The following is a 23,218-nucleotide window of genomic DNA, read 5'->3' on the forward strand; positions in this document are numbered from 1 at the left end:
GGGATGTCAAGCTTGGGTGGCGCTGTGGTAAAGTCACTGCCCACCATCAAGGAGGTTGTGGGTTCGAATCCACCGTGGTGCATCCGGCTTTGTCAGGCGTCTATGCGAACACAATTGACGCGTGTTTGGGGGAGAGAAGCTGTGCGGGGAGGGTGATATTTGTCACTGTACGTACTCCAAAGGGCTGGGGCGGCACCTGTCAGCGGGGAGTCTTGGGCGGGAGGAGTAGGACAAAGGCTCTACGTCTTCCTGGTGGGGGCTCCTCACTGGCAGCAGTGACAACACAGAAATATGTGTGGGGAGGAATCAATTGGCATAATGACCAAATTGGGGAGAAAAATTGGTAAAACTAAATTCGCTACCCAAAAAAAAGAAAAGGCATACATGACAGCCTCAACCACACCAATATACAGAACTATGGTCACCCCTATGGGGATGAGTCATAGATAGTGACAATAGATTTCTGATTCTAACATCACAACAAGGGAAAATTAATGAGAAATACTGCAGGTGGACAATAAATTGGTTTTACATTCACCTTTCACCCATTTTCTTACACTGTTCTGCCTAGACCAGGGAAGGGAACAACAGAGGGTCACAGTACTGCTTATGGAAAACAAGGAAAATATTTCTGTCAAATACACATCTGAAAGATTATGGCAATGGTACATTTTTCTACTATTGATGGCAATGACAAATTGACAATCTCCCAATAAATGGGAGAGGATAAATTAACAGGGTTGTATATTGCACAATTTACCTCCTTTTATATGTTATCTGACTAATTCTTATCTCATTCTTAACCACCACTAAGGAAAAGTGGTGTGGGCTATACCTGAATATAGACAGGTTTCCTGTTAGTAAACATGAGAGGAATATGACCGCGCAGATGCGGGGGAAGCCTATGGGTGCGTTTGGAAATTACGCACCGGAGCACACTCGCCTATTAGTTTGTATTGGCCAGTGCGCTCACTGCCGCTCAGGGCTGTATTTTCGAACGCGCCTTACCCCCAGGCATGCGCAGATTGCGCATTCTGCTCTGTGATGACGTCGCTCGGAAACCCGTCTATTGACCAATCAGTATTTCTTGTGTCATACAACAAAATAATATAGTATCCAGACTATCCACCCACCATTGTTCAGGGATGTACAGGGGTAAATGGCTGTCAAAAGACCATAACACAAATGTAATTCACTCTACAAGTTTTAATGAATTTCCAAAAAATCCATAATTTTGGTGACTTTAGCATCTATCATGTACTGTATATAAAAAATCTGAACATCGGAAAATAAAAAATAAATACCCAAATAAAAGGTCAAAACCAATAAAACTGAGAAGACTAGGCATTGAATAGGCAACAGTGGCTGTGGGTTGCCATTTTAGACAATATGCAGCCATAAACATTGTAAATACTAGTTGTATTAGTAAACAATAGTTGCATTAAAAACTATATATACAGAGATTTATCATTAAATCAAATTTGTGAATGGAAAATATTCTAAAGATGTCATGAAAACAGAGGCTGTTTGTCTCAGCCAATCACATTGCGAGGCAGAGAGAGATGCAGTGCCGAATAGCCTCACTCATTTGCAAAGAGAAAAGCTTGGTCACGACCTAATGCAGAGAGTCTATAGGGGCGGGATGCATTTCCCCCGGAAAATCAACCAATCACAACACTCGTTTCATTCACGGAGAATGTTAACAGATTTGTGAAGTGTCACAACGTAATTTCCTCAACCCGGCTAGGTCTTGCCCAGCATGAGTGCCGAAGGATGTTTGTTACTGCATTGCCTATTTCTCACCTCATATCTTTTCAGATACATATTTTAGTGTACTGTTTATAAGTTTAAAACTTGAAAGTTTGTAATGCGCCTGCTGTCATCTGGAATTAGATCCACAACAGAGTGCAGCCCAACAGTGTCTCCATAATGATAAACAGCTGGTGAATGAAATGAAAGGGATTGCTGATGTAATCACACATTACGTTTTTGTTTGACGGTAAGTAATTAAGATTGGACTTTTAGGGACTTTAGACATAATGCACCAAAAAAAATCTCCATTACGACATGTGTGAAAATCATATATTCCATCATTTCATGACATCTTTAAGACCAACAATTGTATACCATCAAATACATTTTATACCTTCAGGTAAATGCTACACCCGCAAATCGTGTGTGCAAAGGTATGTTTGTAGTACTACATCATTATGTTTAAAGGCAATGGGGCACACAAGCATGACTGTATGACAGGATAAAAAAATATATGGACGTGTCAGTGGACAGACATATTTACTGTTTGGCTTTAAAACGACCCGCTTGAGTAAATTCTATTTGACAACGCACCAGTGAGTTGTCCCTTCATATTCACATACTCAAGAAATCATGTAGTCAAAGATTACTCTCATCTGAGGCTGCACCAATTCAAACCGCAGCTAGTCAAAATCTTCTAATTCCAAGAACACTAATGCATCATACAGCTAAAAAATAAAAAAGGAAAGGAAATATTTTCCATTCACATTTTAATATCTATTGCTCAGTATGAGCAGTAATTGGCGATTGCTACAGGAACATGATACGATTATAATGTTCAAAGGTTCTGTTGACGGCACAGATGAAGTACCAAGTCCCTGATCTCGTCTCGTTTCCTTCGCACCTGCTGCCGTGAAAACCAACGCTGAAGGTATAGAGGAAGGTCAAAGTGAACCACAGGGTCCTAAAAGTAAAAGAGTGTTTTACAGTGATGTGAGCACATTAGTTCAACATTTTGATCTAGCACAAGAAAACGGAAACAAACTCCCGTCGGTTAAGAAAGCTTAGAGATATTTTGTTAAGGTTAGTACCTCACCTTTAAAAAGCTCTCAACATACTGCAGCAGGTAGAGGCCGCAGTCGCTGGTATTGTCCTGCAGGGGGACCCGGCAGTGTGAGCTCTTCATCTGCTCAGCACCGAAATCCCTCACGGAGCCCCTTCGCACCTCCCATTCCGACTGCAGGTACCTGACACACAAACATGGATTATTGTATACCTAAAATCCATCCATCCATCCATCCATCCATCCATCCATCCATACATGCACATGTCCTTTGTCCACACACTAGTAGAATAATCATACTTACTCCCGCACAAGTTTGAAGACTCGCTCATGGTGGGAAATTTTAAGGGAGTCCATGATGAGAATGCAGGGTCTGGAGAGACAAGCAGTACAAAACAAGTATTTCATAAGATAATGTTCAGATGATTGATTTCACGTTTGTGCATTGAATGCCCATTAATGTGCATCGTCCCTTCCAAATAAACAGTTGTTTTTACATGCAAAGTGGCATTTAAATAAAATTCAATGATTTGTTTCATAACACTCTACAGAAAAGAAGTAGTGGCTGAAAAGTTGTGTGTGGGGGGGGGGGGTCCACTGTGACACTCGGTACTCGGTGGGAAACGGGCCACACCAGCATGCTCACGCTCTCACAAATAATAATTCTATATATCCGGTAGACACGCCCCCCAGTGTTCAGAGCAGAAGAATACTTCTCATTTTTTCATGATTTTGAAACCACATTCTATATGCTTGGCAATTTCTTTGAATGATTCAAATTTGGCCAGGGTATTAATAACACATTATTCTGCAGTATGACAAACATATATATTATACATATCCTTTAAAGGGACATTCAAGCTAAATACATTTTGAAGGAGGACGTGACTACTACCCACTACTACTTAGTCTTAGCCTGGTAAACCCTCCCTCCGGAAATCTCATTTCCATTTGATTTCAGGAAGGAGTCTGGCATGAACGCCCATTCTGCAATATTAGGGAGTTTCCAGCGAAATCAGGACCTAACCGCGCCTATCAGCGTCGTCGCTCATCGTTCTGTGATTGACAGCTTACGTTGGCCAATCAGGTGGCGAGTTCGAGTGAGCCCGAATGAAGCCGAGTGCAGCCTGAGAGCCGCCGACAAAAGACGAACGGCAGCCATTGTTGTTGTCCGAGTGCCGTCACTTCTTAGTTTCGTTCTTAAAACGGTCTCAAACTTCTTTTTTGAGGCACGGAATTTACTATTAACATATCGTTTGGATAGAATTTAGTTGTTTAACTTCATATATGTGGTCAATTAATCATGACAGAGCCTATTTAAAAATATAAATTTAGAGAACCGGCAGGGGCGGGGAGTGACACGCATGTATCCCAATAAGGCAACCTATTTTCGGCATGGCCGTCCCAAAAGTCCCGTTGCGTCACATAGTCTGGAGCTCGTCAAAATTAACTGCTGATTGGCTGAAGGGGAAAACGATCATTGGTTGAAGGGGTTGTCAGTCAACGGTATTACTCCCGCCCAACTCCAGCCCACAGCCAATATTGCAGAATGAGCAATCATGCCAGACTCCTTCCTGAAATCAAATGGAAATTAGATTTCCGGAGGGAGGGTTTACCAGGCTAACTTAGTCTTGCTTTCTCAAAAAAAAAAATGTTGTTTGGTTAACGTCTTTTTGAAGCTTTGAATACACTGGCATTTTCTTGCACTATATCTCCAAAGCATGAATATACTGTTTTACAACTAAAAGCTGCTCCTCAGACATGGCACTCCATGAACTCAATCTTTCTTTACTCCATCTTTGCCCTTATTGAGTTCACTCGCTGAACTCAATAGGGGCAAAGATGGAGTAAAGAAAGAGGTACTGTAAAGCAGCTCCTTTAAGGATGTTTTGGGGGGAGAAATACTTGACATGTAGATGTATTGATCTGAGATTAAAACCACACCAGGGGACATGTGTAAAGAGTCTTTAAACTACACGAAGAAATCTGGATTGTATATGTTGCTTTTTTTACCGCTTATTATTTCCTACTGAATGTTTCACAGGTTACTGAAGAGGGACATGGAATTTTACACAGTATAATTCACTTCATACAGAGATTAATGATAGTATATGCCAAAGGATATAAGCTTTGGCAACAGTACTGGCAAATATTCAAAACCAGAGTACCAATAACAGGATTAAGATTAAAAGCAAATCACGTTTGCACGTCTGCGATAGACACACCCGCAGTAAGCCTCACATTGAAATTCCGTCTACAGCTGATATTAATTAGCATGGCATGCTACACAAACTCTCACTCACCAGCCAAAGCCACACTGAGCAAAGTGCAGGAGAAAATTCAGTCACTCAGCCCTGTGTATTTATGCAGAACCTTGCACTCACCTCTTGCAAACAGTCTTTCTTTTGCAGGTTTGCTCTGTGCAGTTCTACAAATAAATCAGAAGAAAGGATAAAAGGATGAAGAATTTATTGTGCGTCACATAGGAAAACAGAGCCCCAATGTTGTGCTACTGTGCTAACGTGAACTTGCCATAACTCCACTGCAAGAAATATGCCTGAGTCGTATATACCTATCTGAGACTAAACGTTTCCTCTGTTTTATAACCATTACAGAGTTAATATCTATGCAAGATGTGCTGTTTTGGTATGAAAACCCACATTTTTTATTTAACCAAGTATCCTGTATCAAAACATAACTAGAAAAAGTGCTCCTCGGAGCAAAGGTCTCCGCCAGGTCAGGTAGGTTGTTGTGGGCCAGCAATGTTCGGAATTCACCAATCAGAATGGAATATGATCACTTGACTATAGAGATAATGTGTACCGATTTGCACTACATGTCTAACATTTGTAACAAACCAAAGCACTTGAAAATTGGTTGAGAATTCAGTGAGTTATGATTTTAATAGTGGAGAGCCCCGTGTATTGGTAATACATGAGGCATACATGCATTAGGAGCCACAGCTTGCCCCTGCCAATATGGCGACTGTGTTGATGCATTGCTCCAATGAACAGCAGCGGGTAACGCGGTGTCTATGTGTATATAATCTATGCACCCTGCTCTAGATGGCTGGCCTCTTTGATACCATGTCGTAAAACCAAGACCTCTGCCAGGTCAAAATGTGCCTCGCTCTAGTGGCCACAAGCATAATATAATAATACAATTTGTGGACAGACAGTGAAGATTCAGGAGATCCTACCAGTGGGCCGGGTGGTGGCTCTTTGGTAGAGTCTTCTTGATTTTCAGGAACACCTTTGAAAAAATGTATAATCACCTCATGAGCACAACAGTCACCGCCCATCATCCTACTGTGATTCAAAAAACTGCTTGATTGTGCAAAAAAATTAAAATTATCCTCAACACAAACAACTGCATTCATCTCAGAGCAGAAAAATGTTAAGGCGTATAGAATTAAAGACGCACATACCAGACTGAGTGTCTTGGTTTTCTGTGAGACTTGATCCGTGCAATGCCTCTGTGACACCATTTGACTTTTTAGACTCATGGGTCTCCTCTTCGGCCTGGGGCTCGGCAAACATGCTGTCCTGCACTCCTTTAGGCGAGGCTGGGCTCATCTGGAGTTCATAGCGGGGTGCCTCCAAGCCAGGGAAGCAAATAACAACCAAATACCAATGAGACCTGTATCAAGAACGAGAGGCAAATTAATCATCAAGTGTTTTAAGTGTAGCGAGTGTGTTAACATACTGTACTGTGCATGAGCACTCACTCCTGATTGACAGGCACGAACAGGAAGTCCTTTTTGAAGATGTCGACATGTCGCGTCCAGGTCTTCACTCGTTGGTGACGCCGCTGTCTCTGACTTCTGAGTGCAGGTGGAAAGCAAAACGACAGTTCAAACATTAATCATCTATAGACATTATGACAAAATAAATCAATGATTACGTTTTTTTTTTAATCAATTTCTTGCTTCACTTTTTATATACTTCAATAGCAGACCGTTGACACCGGTTGACAGGCTGTCAATCACGTGATATGCAGAATCAGATATACACTGGCTGTGTCATCGGGTCTTTAAACCCTACATACTTTGTTGTATGTCAAATGGCAAATATAGCCTATCTACAAGCTCACAACTCATCACATGTCGCAACATGATGTGAGCTTGTAGATCTGCTATTTTTGCTGAATATTCACCTATTATGACATGCCAAGAATAGGGGCCGTAGGGTTCATGTGGTTAACAAGAACACCATCAAAATACACTCCTCTCTCTCTCTCTTATCAGCAAATGTGGGAAAGACAGATGGGCCACTACTCACGAGGCACTGGTGCCGTCCTCGCTGGCGTTGTCTCTGCGCGTCAGCTGCTTGTAGAAGAAACTGCTGAAGATGTGCGAGCGCTCGGCAACCTCGGCAGGGGCATTCTGGATCAGGTATCTGATTAAGAAACACACGACCTTTGAAATGTTTTTTAAAACCTGACTGACATGAGTCTTCTTGCCTGATGGAAAAATCTGTTCAATACATTAATTAATGAAATGCATTACAATTATTCTTATTTACTACCAGTATCCATACAGTCAGGTCAATATTGATGTTGTTCCAGAACCCGATGAAACCCCTGCTTCCTGTCTACGGAGAAATGACGCCACTCACTTGAGGTAGAAATCGATGATGACATCGTTGAGGAACTGTCCACTGTCGAGACACTGCAGGTCCTCCATTGTCACGGTGATTCCTCCTTTTGAAGGCGGAGGAGGAAATTGGATTAACCTGAGGAATGAAGGAAGAGAAACAAGCTCAACTACCATTAATGTAGACATTCCTCAACATATGAAAATCACCACTGACCGCCTATTGAATTAACACTGCGATGTTAAAAGGCCACACAAAAGGTTTATAGACTGAGGGGGAACACTATGAAGCTGTCAGTTGTGACCCAACAAGGCCGAAGTTATAAGAAGAATAAATTCAAAGGGGATGGTGTAGATACATTTTCAGAATTTCAGGCATGAGCAGATTCACCTGTCCTGCATATACGAATGAAGGTACAAAGGCTTACCGTGTCAGTCTGAAACATTCATTTTTTTTGTTGCACAATGTGCAAAATATTGCCTCTGACTCATAAGCTATTATATTCATATTATAACATCCTGTTCTGAGCCAGTATTAACAGCTGTGGTAATAGCTGTCCCGGGCTGTGAGTTTAACCATGTCACCAGCAGTGACAAGGAGAATGTAATCAATTATATAATTAGCTTTTTTATGTGCAACTGGTAGCAGATATGTGTGTGCTGGTTAATGAGTAGATTTGTCATAGTTAAAGCTTTAAAATAATAATTGAATTTAAAGCTGCACTGGAGAATTTTCACACATTGTGTACGTTGAGAGGTAACTCTTTGGGGGGGGGGGGGGGGGGGATGTTGCACCACTAGTCGTAGACGACCAGACATTGCTATAAATGTCAATTTCATTAGAGGCGACGGGCTGATTTTAAGTTAAAATACTTTTGGGTTCGAAATCTTGCATAGTGCAGCTTTAATGACCAAATCCTCAAAGGAATAAAATCACAGACTCCAGTACCAGATTTGGAGGTCATACTCATAGAGAAGCTGAATGTGGGTAACGACAACAGCATTATGGTTACATGCCTGCGGGCCAGCCCCTGGTGTTTATATTTAGTCCAGCTGGAGTCAGGTTTGGAGAGGGACACAGAGTAGGACCCTCTGGTCCTCCGATGGCACACAGTGTATATGGGTATGGGCTCCGCACTGCTCTCCTGGGTGGAGGAAATTTGTGTCAGGAAAGATGGTTTGCTTCTGAAGCAACACTCACATTGTGATCACATTCTTCCAACTGGTGACACACACACACACACACACACACACACACACACACCCCTCACCTCAGCAGAATGTTCCTTCTGTCCTATTTTTTTATCCTCGTCTGGCTTGTCCTGAGGCACTGCGTCTGGTTCTGGCACCGATTCCATCTTTAGCCCAGTTATGTCCCCGTCCAAGGCCATGCTGGCTGCAGGCTCCTTCCTGTCCTGACCTACTAGGCAGAGCAAATGGGGATCTAGTCCTGTTCTTCTGATCAGCAGCAGACTGTCATCCAGAGAAAGGAGAGGTGTGTGGATGTCCTCAAACTTGTTGAGAAAGCCTATGCCTTGGTCTGTGTGGCCACTTAGCTGTGCCAGGCTGTTGAGACACACAATGTCCAGGATGGAACGCAGGATGGAACCCTGCAAACCCACCAAAGGATCTTTCAGGCACAGGAGGAGAAATGGGCTGGCTTCGCCTGAAGAAAACAAAATATATACACACACAAGACTGCTTAGAATGAGGTCTGATGTGCATTAAAAGTGCATGTGCCACTGTGCGATTAATCTCTCAAAAACAGATCCATCGCTGCGCTTCAATCTGTCGGTAGCAGCGTTAAGAACCTATGCACATTGGCTACAAGTGGGCGTGCCATCAGATCAGGAAGCAGGCCGTGCTTTACCCAATCAAATGTAGTGGGCGGGATTTACGTGTGTGCTGCTAGTTCCCCACTGGAAACAAGCCGAAACTCATTTAACAATAGCGTCCTCGGAGCCGACAAAACCACGGAAAGTTAATAACATTTTAACTTGCTCTTTCATCATGGAAACAAGTGGGCTTATAACCAAAACGATCCATGTTCTTTGGGAGAAATGGTGTTAGTGTTCCGTGGAGAAATATTGTTAGTGGGAATGAAAACATAGTCGCACCACCGGAAGTGAAAGGCTGAAGGCAGACCAAAACCCCGGTTTCCCGTGAGCATGGGTCCTCCGTACAGCTCAGCCCAGAGTCAAATGAACAAGTGAAAAACAGCAGAGGGCGCTGTTTTTCCTTTTTATTTGACGATGGGTTCCCAGATTGCTGTGCGATAGATAGATCACACCAGTCCAAAATTTAGTAACAAAAAGTGTTTGATCTGTGTGTAACCTTTGCGGCGAGTCTTACCCGTGGAAAAGGTTTCCTGCTGTTTTACTGATAGCTTTCGCATGTCACTCTCTATGGTGCTGGCCAGAGAGTCTGTCACATAGAGCAAGAGGAAAGCAGCAGGAGGGGGCCCCTTGTCTTCATATTCCAGCCCCAGGGCCATCAGATCCAGAGGATCCCACACACTGTACTGCAGTAGCTCCTCGCACTGCAGGGTCAGCATCACCTCGACCTCACCACTCACATCTGTGGACAAGAGGAGGCACGTTTAGCCTAGGCTAACTCCCCCGGTTGCGAACAACCATTGCGGCGGCCTGAATCCCACCGCTGTAGGTCGGCTGATGCTGTCTGACAGAGTTGCAAGAGTTTCACCTTGTCTAACCTCAAGCAACAAGTTGCAACACATGTTCACATGAATCTGCCATTGTAATGTTATGCACATGTTGCCCTCCCTCCCTCGCTCTCTCACACATACAAATTCCCAGTCTAGTAGTAGTGATGCGTGGGACCATCTTTTTTTTACCCACTTGCCTGGGAAGGGAGAGAGAAAAATAGAGCAAGAGAAAGTAATGGAGAGGGTATAGCTATTTAACATTTCTATATACGAATACACAAAATATACAGTATAATATACATACAGGTTGATGTGCTATGGAAACAGTAAATGATCTCCACTCGTCACCTTGATGTAGACGCTGTTGATGTCAGACACTGTCCAGTTTTAGGGACGGCCCAGTCTGCTGTTTATATCCCATATCCCAGAGAGACTGCGACAATACCGTTGCTACGGAAACTGTAAACGGCCTAAACTCATTCATGCCTCACAACCATCCCGTGTTCTCCATCTAAATGTTTTTACCACTAGATGAAAGGAACTTGTCAGACATAGCTGAAGCTCAATTATTACATTTTCAAAATGTTGCATTTTCAAATACACATTTCAGAATATGTACATTTTGTTAACTCAAAATGAGAACTGTAATTATGAAGACTAGGGTTACTGTACTTACAAGCGGAGAACTGCTTAGAAGGCAACAAGCTGAATTTTACAACTGCTGTCATCCAGCAATCTGATGCTTAGTTGGTTGTGAGTTTTTTTTCCACTCTCTTTCCTAGTAATAGGACTGCATACTTCTTACCTAAAAGACGTTTGGTGTGCTAATAAGAACAGAATTACATCATTGCGGAGAAAATGAACAAACGCACTGCCTTGCCGAAGTTATTTTGCAGTTCTTGCGCCTCCAAGAATTTATAACTAGCCAAACAGCACCACAGAGACACCAATGTGAACATTGGTCAGAAAATCAAGATGCTCGCCATTTATTTTGTTTTATTTCCACTATCAGATCCAGGTGTCACAATTACTGTTCCAGCACTGTATATAGTGGGGTCTAACATTCAGCACTCAAAGCGGTTTGTACTCAGAGAACAGCAACCCCCAAAAAATGTTGACTTCTTTTTAGGTATAGTGCAGCATTTATACGTTTAGCATAAAGACATTCAATGGGTTCCCACTTCCCGTAAGGAGGTAAAAGTATGCATCTTTAAAACAAACATTGTAAGTGGGCCTGCTTCAGATGTTCAGCTCATAACTGACTTTTATTTTATTACTTTCATCGTAAAACCTAATGAAAAGGTACTTGTACACATTAATTCTCAGTCAGTACACGATGTTACAAGGTAGGGGATTAGATGTAGCTTAGTTCCATACACAGATAACCATGCATTTCATATTTACACACTAAATCATAGGTCACACACTAAGCACCTTACAGGAAGAGTTCAGGTGCTCAAGGTTGAACAAGTGAACTAAGGCCCTGAGGATCTAATCCACACACACACACTCACACACTCACACACGTTGACATAACTGTTGGTACCGTTTCAGTGAGGGGATAGTTTGCAGACACTGTGCTTACAACAGAATGAGCTGAAGCGTTATCTAGGAGTTTATAAAGCTCACACTTAAGGTTACAGACAGGTCACATGCTAAATCAAGCATACTATTGACAGCTTAGCGGGTTAAAAAAAAACATCTCCCAGACTAGAGGGAACTAGTGCGAGTTAGTCTGGGCACATGGTTTGTTCAAGTATTGTCAGTTCTGATTGAAAATTGAAAAATATTAACATTACCTTTCAAAGGTATGAGGATTCTTTGGTCTGATGCCTATAGGGGATAAAACAACATGTTACACACCACCACCACATGTGACACTTTGAGTACACTGCACAGGACTGCCATTTCTGTGAGTTACCATAAAGTCTCCATTAGCCTCTGCCCGACAACCTCCACAGTGCAAGGCAGAGAAGGGCAGTGGGGAGTATGGACTGGGCGTGTGGGGCTCTGTGAGGACTGGAACCACCACATTAGGGTCTTCGATCACCACACGCACCACCTGCAACACACACACACAAGCAACAGAGTCAGGCCAAGTTTGCCAAACTGAACTCGGGGTCAGAAATCCCAGGTCAGTGGAGTAGACATCTGCAGACACACATTTCATCAGTTTTAGCGCTAAAATATTGAAATCACTGGTACTCTGACGTAGGGCTGGGCGATATGGACAAAATATCACAATATTTTAACCAAATATCAATATTGCGATGATATAATTTTGGTAAACTTTGCCCCCCAAAAATTGCCTACAAGCTCACAACGCGGTGTACTGTGACACATTCTTGGCTTGTATCTGCTATGAAAAGTGTTTAAAGTATGGACATCTTTTGATTAACATACTGTTATGACATAACAGTATTATGATATCCAAAATCCCTCATCACAATATCGATATATCAATATATTGTACAACCCTACTCTGGTGACAAATAGATGGTTCACCAATTTAATAGGATCCTTATCCAAACACAGACAAGGTATAGCTAATAATAATTAAGAACTACACCTTGTCTGTGTTTGGACAATACAGGTGAAAAAGGGGCACACAGGTGATCTTCCTCCCACCTCGTCCATGTCAGAATGTAGCTCCTGTGAGGACATGTCTTCCTGTGTGAGCTTTGTCTGAGTCTCTTTGGCTCTGACCATATCTGGGTCTTTGTCAGTGCTAATCGGAGGGTAGAAGACCGCACTGTGGCGCTGGCACTCTGCACCACCCTCCTCATCGTCACTGGACAGCACAACTGAAAAACGGATAAAGCACACTTTAAGCTTGTTGTGTGCCTCTCACACTCTGGTGCTATATTGCTCCTTCTCAAGATAACACACACACACACACACACACACACACACACACACACGCACAGAAGCAGAGACATCCTCGTATATGTCACTACATGACTGAGGATTAACGGGCTTGGAATGAGAGCGAAGGACAGTAAGCCTTGACGGGCACATGGGTGAGCTAAAGGCAGGAAGCACTGTACGCTGTGTACGCCCACACACACTTGCTCATTTTAGAATTACACACACACATGCCTTTATGGGACCATTTGGTTCCACTGATGCACTCTCAAGAGTTAAATTAACACTGAGAATTTGCTCAACATTTGCCGTTACAAGGAAGTTGGAAAGTTAGAATAGGGAAAGAGTGAAAAGAGAAGAAGGGAACACAGAACAAGTCAAATAACAGGAAGGCACAGTCAAATAAAATACAAAAGTTCAATATACAAAAGGTGCATGATAAAAAAAACATAATAGCAGATAAATGGCACTACGGAAGGCACAAATGCTTCTTGTGCAGATGGAAAACATATCCAGCATATAAAAATAGCAGCAGGTATTTAAAATCACATTTTAATGTGCATGATAGAAGTGAAATGTCAACAATTAGATTTATACTCACTTGGTTCAGAGTGACCAGTTCTGACCATATCATCCTGGCTGGGGGAGGGGCAAAGCCCAAGGCTTCCTCTACTCTTTCTGGCCCCCAAAACAGGACTGCCGACTGGGTGTAGACCACCTTCCGCTGTCTCTACTGTGATCTGCACGAACCCGCTTTCCGGAGTCTCAGACTCGCCGTCTCCCCCGCTGTCTTCCGGACAGAGAGGTTTATTGGCTGGTCCTTCAGCTCTGTTCACCTCCCCAGAGAGGCGTAACACGCTCTCCCTGCTGCGTTTAGGGGTGTTTCGGCCATTGCAGTTGAGCTCCGGAGACTCCTTTTTCCTCTTCTTTTGAGACGACACCACATGATGAAGTTGAAAGAGATTTAAGACACATGAGAATAAACAGACAGGATTGTAAGACTGGGCGGCAAGAGTGAGCTGCATTACTACTAATACTGTATATGCAAATGTTAGATGTTACAGGGACTGTTCTAAATACGAATGCCCATCCCACTGTTCTGATTACATTAAAAAATTAACTTTCCTTTACTTTCCCATTTATGAATATAGTGCGTTTTAATAATATGGGTTTTCCAGAAATATTCTCTTTTAATCACTATACATCACACTGCTTACAGAATCACAATATATCTCAACATATTGAATCACAACCCCTGCACAGTGGCACGCATCATATTGCCTCTATACACAGCCCTACTCTGGATAAGAATATCTACTAAATGCCTCCATAATGCTGGAACTGAGTCAAATGCCATGCTGTACCATTTTAATCTGATCATCGTTTCCCGTTTCCATGCATAGAACCCACCTTGCCACGGAATTCCTCATCTCCAGGGTCTTTCAACTTGGTGCTGTGTACTGCGGGCACATGTCCAACTGGGTCTTGTATTGGCCCCGAATTCACCATCAACCCACAGTCTGCAGAAGCACACACCATTATTAATCTACTGCACAAACAAACGAACACAGCAGTGGAAAAACAAAATGCCCAAAAGTTCAGATGAGGCCATAGGTGTCCGGGGGGGAAAGCAGAATAAATTCAGCACATTTAGGTTTTACGGCACTATAAAGTGCAGCATTTCTTTTGTTTATTTACCCTGGGAGTGAGGCCAAGAGTGTCACTATACCTCTCCCAAGTAGGAGAGCTCCTTGAATGAGGGGCAGAGGGCAGGGAAGAACCCTATAAGAAGGATGGTGGAGATGGGGATTCATCTCCAGGACTTTAATGATGTCCCCAAAAGGAAAACAATGTAGTCAGAACTGTGTGCATGCCATTGCCAAGAGAAACTTTGGGGGGGGTTTTGGTTCACGCAAGGTCTCGCATATGTGGAAGGTTTTACAACAAATGCATGAGTTTTCAAATCACTTGGGAACAAGGCAAGGCACGCTGACAGTGAGGCCTTGAGGCTAGCGAGATGCTCCCGAGTTAGCAGCTAATGGCCACGCCGTCTGAGTTGGCAAGCTGTGGTAGATGGTATAGGTTATCACATTAAACTAAACAAGCGCTCCCTACACACATTACCCACTCCCTCTGTCTCAGCAGGAGTTTTGGCTGGGAAATACGAACCACACAATTGAGCACATTAGTGGTCAAGGGCAGGCATATAGGTGAAAGAAGGAAAGACAGCTGTGGCTGCCAATACCTGGGTACATGTGCATGTTTGTGTTTTCATACAAGCTAACCTAAGAGTTTTCAAACTTTGTCACGAACCACCAAATTTACTTTCATTAGGACCCCCAAAATGTATTCCATTCTATGGATCCTCATATGAAAATATGTTTTGTTGGCCCGGACCGCTGGCCTAGCCACAAGTTCGGCACTTCGGCGCTCTTCGGCGCTCTGATAGCATGATGTGGGTTCGAATCCCGTCTCCCTCACCCTCTTTCCTGTCCGTCTCAAATAAAAAAGCTATCAATAAAAGGCAGAAAAGCCAAAACATATGTTTTGTCATAATTCTTGCACATGAGAAATTGATTCATCGTGGTGATATTGAAACAATGTTAGAATAGCCTTGCTTATATTGTTTGGTATTGTAATATTTTCAAGTGAATACAATTCTAGTGAAACAAAAATACTGGCTGAGGACCACCTGGGATTCCCTCAAGAACCACTGGGGGTCCCCGGACCCCACGTTGAAAACCACTGTGCAAACCCACCTACAACCGCTGTGTATTTGCAGTCCTCTCCAATGTCTTCATCTAATACCACCTCCAACTCTTCTACAGCATCTCTCTCTTCGTCGTCTGATAAATGATCTCCATCTGCTGTGTACTTTCGATCTTCAAAACTGTCTTCATCTATTACCACCTCCAGTTCTACAGCATCTCCCTCTTTGTCGTTCTCCTCTGCTGAACCAGTCTCAACGTTTAACCTCAAAGAAAAACAAGAATTAACGTAATGATCCGTCATATTATTACAACACCCTGATTGGCTATGCCAAACGTAGTAAGTTCAGTGAGTAGAACTTTATATAGTAAAAGGGTACTTAATTATAAGGAAACTGGTTATGGAAAAGAAAGATTTAACAGATAAACAAATCTCACAAAACGAAGAGTCGACCTAGCATTTCTATAGTTGCGAACCCCTACTGTGTGGTATTATTCCAAATAAAATCACTCAACTTTTCTGCCTGGAAAAAGTGGAGAGCCCGCGGCATTGTTGGCCAAGCCAAACGCCATTAAAAGGTCGTTTCTTGCAAAACATCTAAAACAAACAGCAGAAATACCCTTAATAAAAGTGTACCTCCTAGAGTTTTTTATGGCTATTTTTAGTCATTATTCTCTGGTCTGAAGAGTGAAAACCCACCACGCTGTCTTAAACTCAAAAAGATTAAAGAGACACGGTTCCACTCAAAATACATTTTCAGAAATGAAATGAACAGACATGTTTCTTGGGTGACTGTGGATCATTTTCCAGCTCATTATTCGCAGTCTGGTGTTTAATGACTAGAGTCCTATCGACTGATCCACAGCCAACTACCTGGGAGTCACCTTGTGATTTTTGCAGTGCATTGTGGGTCGTCGGGAGAGACGTTTGCCACTGTCTAAGTTCAGAGAGCTGTTTACCTTCGGGAGCACAGAGAGAGTCTCTCCTGGTTGCGTTTGGGAGTGGAGAGAGTTTCCTGGTTGAGTCTTCTTGAGCTCTTTCGTGCTGACCCCATGGTCCTGGCCTCTCTCCCACCCGATCTGTCTCGGCAGCTCTGAGACACTCTCTTCCCGCCACTGACCCTTTGAGCACTAGTCATCGTCGTCTGTCCGCTTTTCTTTCTTTCCTGGCTCCACCTCTGGCTGTCCAGAAACGCTCTGCCCTTCTCCGTCTTCAGAACATCCATGAGGACCAGACAGGGCTTCCTGCTGTGGATAAGGAGAGAGACAGAGTGGGTCGAAAGCTTCCTGGTATGGTGCCCCCGTCGCCTCATTGCAGCCCTTGAAGATATTCTGACTCCTATCACCCCTGCCATGTCTGATCATGCTATGTATTAACTCCTAGTGTCCAATAGCGAGACGGTGACTGTCAGGGCAGAGAGGGGGGGGGGGGGGGGGTAGGGGAGTGGAGTGGGGCAGATAAGTAATGTGGTCTGTGTGTGGACATGATAAGCTTGGTGAGGAGGAGCAGTGAGACTAGTAAACAATGTCCTCTTAAAGTATGGCAGTGTGGAGCGCTAAGCAGAAAAGAAAGTTTTAGACAAATTAAGTTATTATAATATAACATTGCCTGTTTGAAAATCTGGGAAAGGACGGCAACTGTATTTCCTTGCATATATATATTTTTTTAAAGGACCCGACACCTTTTAAAATTGGTGGAGTTGATTGATTCTACTCTACACGGCACCTCTCTATATCATTTTAAACTGAATTTGTCTTACCTTAAATTGAATTTGGAACTTGGTTTTAAACCATTTATTGTGTACTACACTAGAGCAGAGGTAAGGGTTTAAAACACAAAATGTTGAAATGCTATTTTTCCAGCTTCTACCCTAATTTTATAAAATGAAACAAAAAATGTAGACTTAGTGCGTGTGGAGAAAAGCAAACAGGTAGCAGGCTACTTTCCCTCTGACCAGTTGACAAAATGACTTGGTTTAAAGCTAAGTAAAAGAAGTTGGAGTGAAACAAAATGGCCCTCGACCACTGTTCATACAGTTATCCGTATTTGGCCTTGAGAAGGGCAAATAACACTGTTTGGCACATTCATTGAACAACTACGTTATTTATTATTATGTCTTCAGTTGGGAAAAAACACTTTAGATAATAACTCACCCTGACAGTGAAATGTAGGCCTACTTTGATATGATCACAAGAAAAAAAATACAATATAGTGGTTACGAATTCTGAAAGGTTCATTATTAGAGTTCTTCAACTTAAATGATCAAACCAACCACTGTTTAAGTGAAAAACATTACGTCTACACTGCACATTTGGCACACAGCAGTACTCAAGTTATTTTACTTTATTCTGAGCTCTGAAATGCTATAATGAACATTACCTGTATGCCACATATGTGAGAAAATAAATACTATGGTAGAGTGCTCCATCTTGTGATGATTAAAGAAACTGCACTAAGTTGTGCCAGTAAACACTACCATGGAATTACTGATAACCTACTTCAAATAAATCATTAATTTCTGAGAACACATTCTGCTCCATCTTGTGGTTAAAGAAACTGCAATGAGTTGTGCCAGTAAACACCACAATGGAATTACTGATAAACTAGTTAAATTAAATAATGTATGTCTGAGAAGCTAGCTGGTGATTGGGTGAGTCCTTCATAAAGATGTACACAGGCTGATCTTTGGACTTAACATATAACACTGACCGGCACATTTAAAGAGTACTTCAATTCAATCCCAAACATGACACTTTTTTCTATCATTTACTGGCTTGAACACAAGGAGAATTTCTGTTTGTATAACATTACTTTACTTTATGATGAATTTAAAAATACAAAAACGAAAAACATCTAAGATTAAAAACAGCAAAAATATTATCAAGAATCAATTTAAATGCTCATATGCGGACTATCTTTTTATGTGGACCTGCCCTTCTGCTTCTACTTTTTGCAACTCATGGCAAACTTCATGTCTCGGTACATAACTGCTGCTATGTGGACCTATCGATGAGTTGCTACTCTTTTGCACCTTATGTCTAACCTCATTTACATACCTAATGTTTTTTTATGCAATGTGTGTATATATATATATATATTGGGTTTTTTTCTCAACTTGTTTCTTTTCAGTTTGTCTCACCACACCCTGGTGAGAGACGTATCTTGGGGATTCTGAGAAGACTTCTCATCTACAAATCACAAGGGGGATTACTACAGAATGCTTTTGTGGAAATACACATCATAAGGCCAACCAATGTATACTCCCGCAAAGTTTGGACAGGGGAAGGGGCCCTCCGTGATCTGCAGACATTACTATGCTCTAAACTTTAATTTCTTACCTTGCAATTCGCCTCATAGCGTCCTGGTTAAGACCATTCTTGTTGTGTTGTGAACGACGGTATCGGGCTTTGCGTTCTGTGATCTTGGTCCAGTGAATCTGCTGGAAAGAGGACCAGAGTAAGGTTCCATCCACACTCATTTTGCTGTCGCAAAAACCACAATAATGCAAAACTGTGCCAATCACAGGGGATGGCAAGCAACCACCATTACAGCTATGTTCACGTTTACACTTTTTTATTTTTCATGAGACTAGGCTCTTCTTGTTTTGCAATTCAATGAGTGTGTATTGAATGCCATTTCTTCATCAAATAAATGGTGTGTAATTTGATTTTGGTCCTGAATCTTCAAATACTTTCACCTGTAATGTATTAGTTATTAGATTATTTGTTTACTTATGTATTACTTTATTATTAGATTACTATTTCTATGCATTTGATGTATTATTGATATATTATGATGTATTATGATGCATTATCTTGTGCCATTGCTTACTGTAAGTCGCTCTGGATTAAGAGCGTCTGCTAAATGCCTAAACTGTAAACCTAAAAGTCACACTGTCACGTTATTTCCTCCAGTCCTCCAGTGTTTCACGACTGTTAGATCACATCAGCTGATCATGTAAAGTCAGTTTTTATACAATCATTCAGTATCATAACATTAATTCCTTTAATGTCAGGTCCAAATAAAAAAGACAATCAACCACAAAATCAATTTCATTTCCATAGTTTTGAAACAAAAACCTCCCGTTTCTTCTTGGGGTCCATGAAAAAAAACAGTGAGTGAGGCAATGCTACGAAGATATGCATTTTAACTATGTCTTAAAGGACAAGCCGGTCTAAAATAATATATGCTTATGGGCTCCACTCTATGCTATGGAGGCTGCTGGGGAAACTGGACAACAGGGGCAATTCTGCAAATAGACCCCATGGCCAGTCATTTGGGATCAATATAAGTAGAAAAAAGGCTATATGTTATGTTAGTCCGGACTTGTCCTTTAAAGTTCATTTATGCATAGGAGATAGTGTGTTTCAGCATGGTGGAAGCAGACAACAGACAACAAATGATTACGGACGCAGTTCTTCTGTAGGGAGATGTACTTCTGTAGGGAGAAATTTAAATAGAGCTGCAGCAATATTTTCCTCCCCCAAATGAAACATTTTTTTAAGCCAGTTTGGCTTTCACCCGTAAGAAAAGGGAGAGCCAGCCAATTTAGACACAGTAATACAATAGCCTAACGATAAAGCTTATTTATATAGCGCTAAAATCGGGACTAATTTGCAAAAACCAAAAGAATGGTGTGAGCCACCCTAAATCACTGCAGGTGAAGTTCCTTCACTGCAACAGCCCCTGCAACAGCATTGCCAAGTTTTGACAAAAGCATGTCACCAGATCAGAACACAAGCCGAGCGTAAGAAGAGTAGTCATGCAATGGTGACCTGTGTCTCCATCTCACCACACCCTGGTGAGAGATGCATCTTGGGGATTCTGAGAGGACTTCCCATCTACAAAATCACAAGGGGGATTACTACAGAATGCTTTTGTGGACATACACATCATGAGGCCAATTTATACCCCTGCAAAGTTTAGAGGCGGAGACAGAAGGGGCCCTCCGTGATTGGCAGACATTACTATGCTCTAAGTCTAAGCTCTGGGCTTGATACTGCGGACCTGTATAAAGCACGGATGGCTGCGCCCCCCCCATACACACTTTACAGGAGCATAAATGGGCCTATGCTGTTCAGCCTACTATTAGATGCAGAGATTCAAAAACATGAACTGACCTGTACATAGTGGCTATTCTTTGTTCTAATTGTATGTATACATACAGCATTCAACATATATTGCTGAAGCTGCTGGAAGACTAGGATACAGCACACCATACCTACCATCGATTTATCTTTGTCAACAGCAAGTGAGATGGTTAAGGCTTTTCTATGCGACGTCATCATAGTTCAAGGTTGGGCAGGGCACAGCAAGGAAGACTCTGCAAGATGATCACATAACATGTAATAACGGTCACATTTGACAAACTGATCAATATGACAAGCATGTCAAACTAGGGCTGCAAATATCAATGATTCTATCTATATATTTTTCGAATAATCTTCAAGTGTTTTTCTGCTATGTCTTTATATATTAACGTGAACATTTCTTAGATAATTGTCTACAATCGATTAAATAGATTTGTCTGATTAACCACTTAAGCGGAATCATTGTTTCATCACCACAACCAAAAATGTATTTCCGGGTTGATAACTCCGGCAGGGTAGCATTGGAGCAGTATTATTCATTAACCTTATTTCTGGAAGAACAACACTTATGATATTGTAATCGACCTTTAGAAATATTATTTATTTTTGTTATAAATATCCACAGGTAGACAAACTAGACATAGCTAATGTTTTGGACACTTAGGGTGCGTTCGAAAATACAGCACTGAGCGCACAGGCCAATACAAACTAATAGGCGAGTGTGCTCCAGTGCTTAATTTCCGAACGCACCTTTAATTTTATATCGTGGAAACATCCAATAGACATCCTAGCCGGAAATACCTGTTTGTTTACAAACATTCTTATCTGGTCTGTACTTCACAGTGTCATGCAACTACAATTAACTGCAAGCTTGCAACACCATGTGATGTATTGTGAGCTTGTAAATAGGCTTCCTTTTTTTTTTATGTATTTGATTAAAATAAATTATTTGATACAATTAAATCGATTCGTTTGAATAAATGTTGCACCCAAAAGTCAAACCAGCAGAATTGCTCTCGTCTTAATGGAAAGGGTGTTTTGAAGAAGATAAAAGCACCCCTGTGTAACTCAAAACAAGTTAAAAATGCATTATCACTGTGTTGGTTAAATAAGCAACCAATCAATCGTGATTCGTGACAATCATACTGGCAGCATGGGTGTTGTGGTAGCAGACACTACTATGCTTAAAGGCCAACTAGCCCAGATGTTGACAGCCTAGCCTTGGATCAAGACTATCATGGATGTATTTTATCGATTTTGACATTTGCATATCATAGATACGAAAGCATAAGTCAGACTCGATACAATACATCTATGATAGTCTTAATCCAAGGCTATTGACAGCCCAAAGATTAGAATGAATCAATTCTGAAAAGTGCTCCCTGTATTAAAGCAGTGGTTCTCAAGTGAGCAGAGCATACAAATGGAACCAAATGGACCTCTGATTGTGGCGTTGAACCAAGCTATGCTCATCACAAGCTTGGCATTTCATTTACAGTTCAATTCAACTCTCCACATCATTTCAGAATCAAAAAACAAGTGTAGTTTGCATTGTGTTCGTGTGCATAAATGGCTGACTTGACTTGATATCTCTCTAGCTAAATGCTAAGCTAGTCGGTAGCATTAAGGACACAAAAAATGTGTTTTGATGCCATTGTTTATTTAATTAATATACATGGTCTACACCAATACAGTTCAGTTATAAAGGCACCTGCATCACGCAAACCACAATGATGGTCCATGTTTTTCCCTCACAGTGTTTATAGCAAGACAGACAATGCTGTACCAGTCCAGATTTAGCATTAGCTTAAAGGAGAAGCTGGATACATTGTCCAACATGCTAAAACAAAAGCTAACTTACTGATTGCGCAAAACACGATCCTCAAATGCTATCAGTAAGTCATCTTCACATGACAGTCGCCCTCGTTAAATCCCGGCGGTGAGCTGAGCACGATAGATATAAAGGTAAAAGCATAATAATAAACGCACGCTGTAGGTAGTGACGCTTTTGTAATATTTATATGCTGGCGCTTCCGGGTTCGTGAGGAACTTCCGGTGAAAGTTGTGGTTGTGGAGGTGGTGGAAAGTACATTGCAGTGGTGGAAAAAGTACTCGCGTTCTTTGTTTAAGTAAAAGTTTCAATACTGCAATGTAGACATACTCGGTTACAAGTAAAAGTCCAGAATTCAAAAGTATTGGTATCAAAATGTACTAAAAGTACCAAAAGCAGAAAGTACTCATTATGCAGAATGTCCCATTTCGTTTTTCAGTTTTCAAATGTATAAAATGTTGTTGTTTTTTAAACTTTTGAAAATAGCAGGCATCGCGATAGCCCTAGAATGTATGTAAGATCACAGACATTCTAGGGCTAGCATCGCGAGCTTGTAGATCGGCTATTTTCAAATGGCCGAAATGTATAATGGCTGAAGTGGGTATGTTTTGTAATAATAATCAAATTCTACAAAGTAACTAGTAACTAA

The 23,218-nt window shown here is 41.7% G+C and overlaps 1 protein-coding gene across 7 annotated transcripts; it reads right to left on the reverse strand.

The window, feature by feature from the left end:
• Positions 1–1,188: 1,188 nt before the first annotated feature.
• On the reverse strand, positions 1,189–22,760 carry LOC311064915 (sentrin-specific protease 7). 7 transcript variants are annotated; one of them, XM_084084972.1, is made up of 23 exons: positions 22,600–22,760; positions 20,874–20,971; positions 20,424–20,489; positions 18,987–19,084; positions 16,608–16,892; positions 15,699–15,913; positions 14,350–14,459; positions 13,541–13,865; positions 12,703–12,878; positions 11,996–12,136; positions 11,874–11,907; positions 9,762–9,986; positions 8,681–9,075; positions 8,427–8,554; positions 7,432–7,548; positions 7,096–7,212; positions 6,543–6,638; positions 6,243–6,454; positions 6,015–6,067; positions 5,200–5,243; positions 3,120–3,188; positions 2,849–2,999; positions 1,189–2,716 (listed from the first exon to the last, which is right to left on the reverse strand). In XM_084084972.1, exons 2-23 carry the CDS (start codon positions 20,934–20,936, stop codon positions 2,591–2,593), a joined length of 3,246 nt encoding a protein of 1,081 aa, XP_083941098.1. In that variant the 5' UTR covers positions 20,937–20,971; positions 22,600–22,760; the 3' UTR covers positions 1,189–2,590. The 7 variants fall into 7 exon arrangements, with proteins under 7 accessions (XP_083941098.1, XP_083941097.1, XP_083941101.1 ...); XM_084084971.1 differs by having other exon boundaries at positions 16,608–16,895; XM_084084975.1 differs by lacking the exon at positions 20,424–20,489.
• Positions 22,761–23,218: the final 458 nt, after the last annotated feature.

The sequence above is a fragment of the Gymnoscopelus microlampas genome (assembly GCF_963454915.1).
Source record: "Gymnoscopelus microlampas genome assembly, chromosome: 17".
NCBI classification, from domain to species: Eukaryota; Metazoa; Chordata; class Actinopteri; order Myctophiformes; family Myctophidae; genus Gymnoscopelus; species Gymnoscopelus microlampas.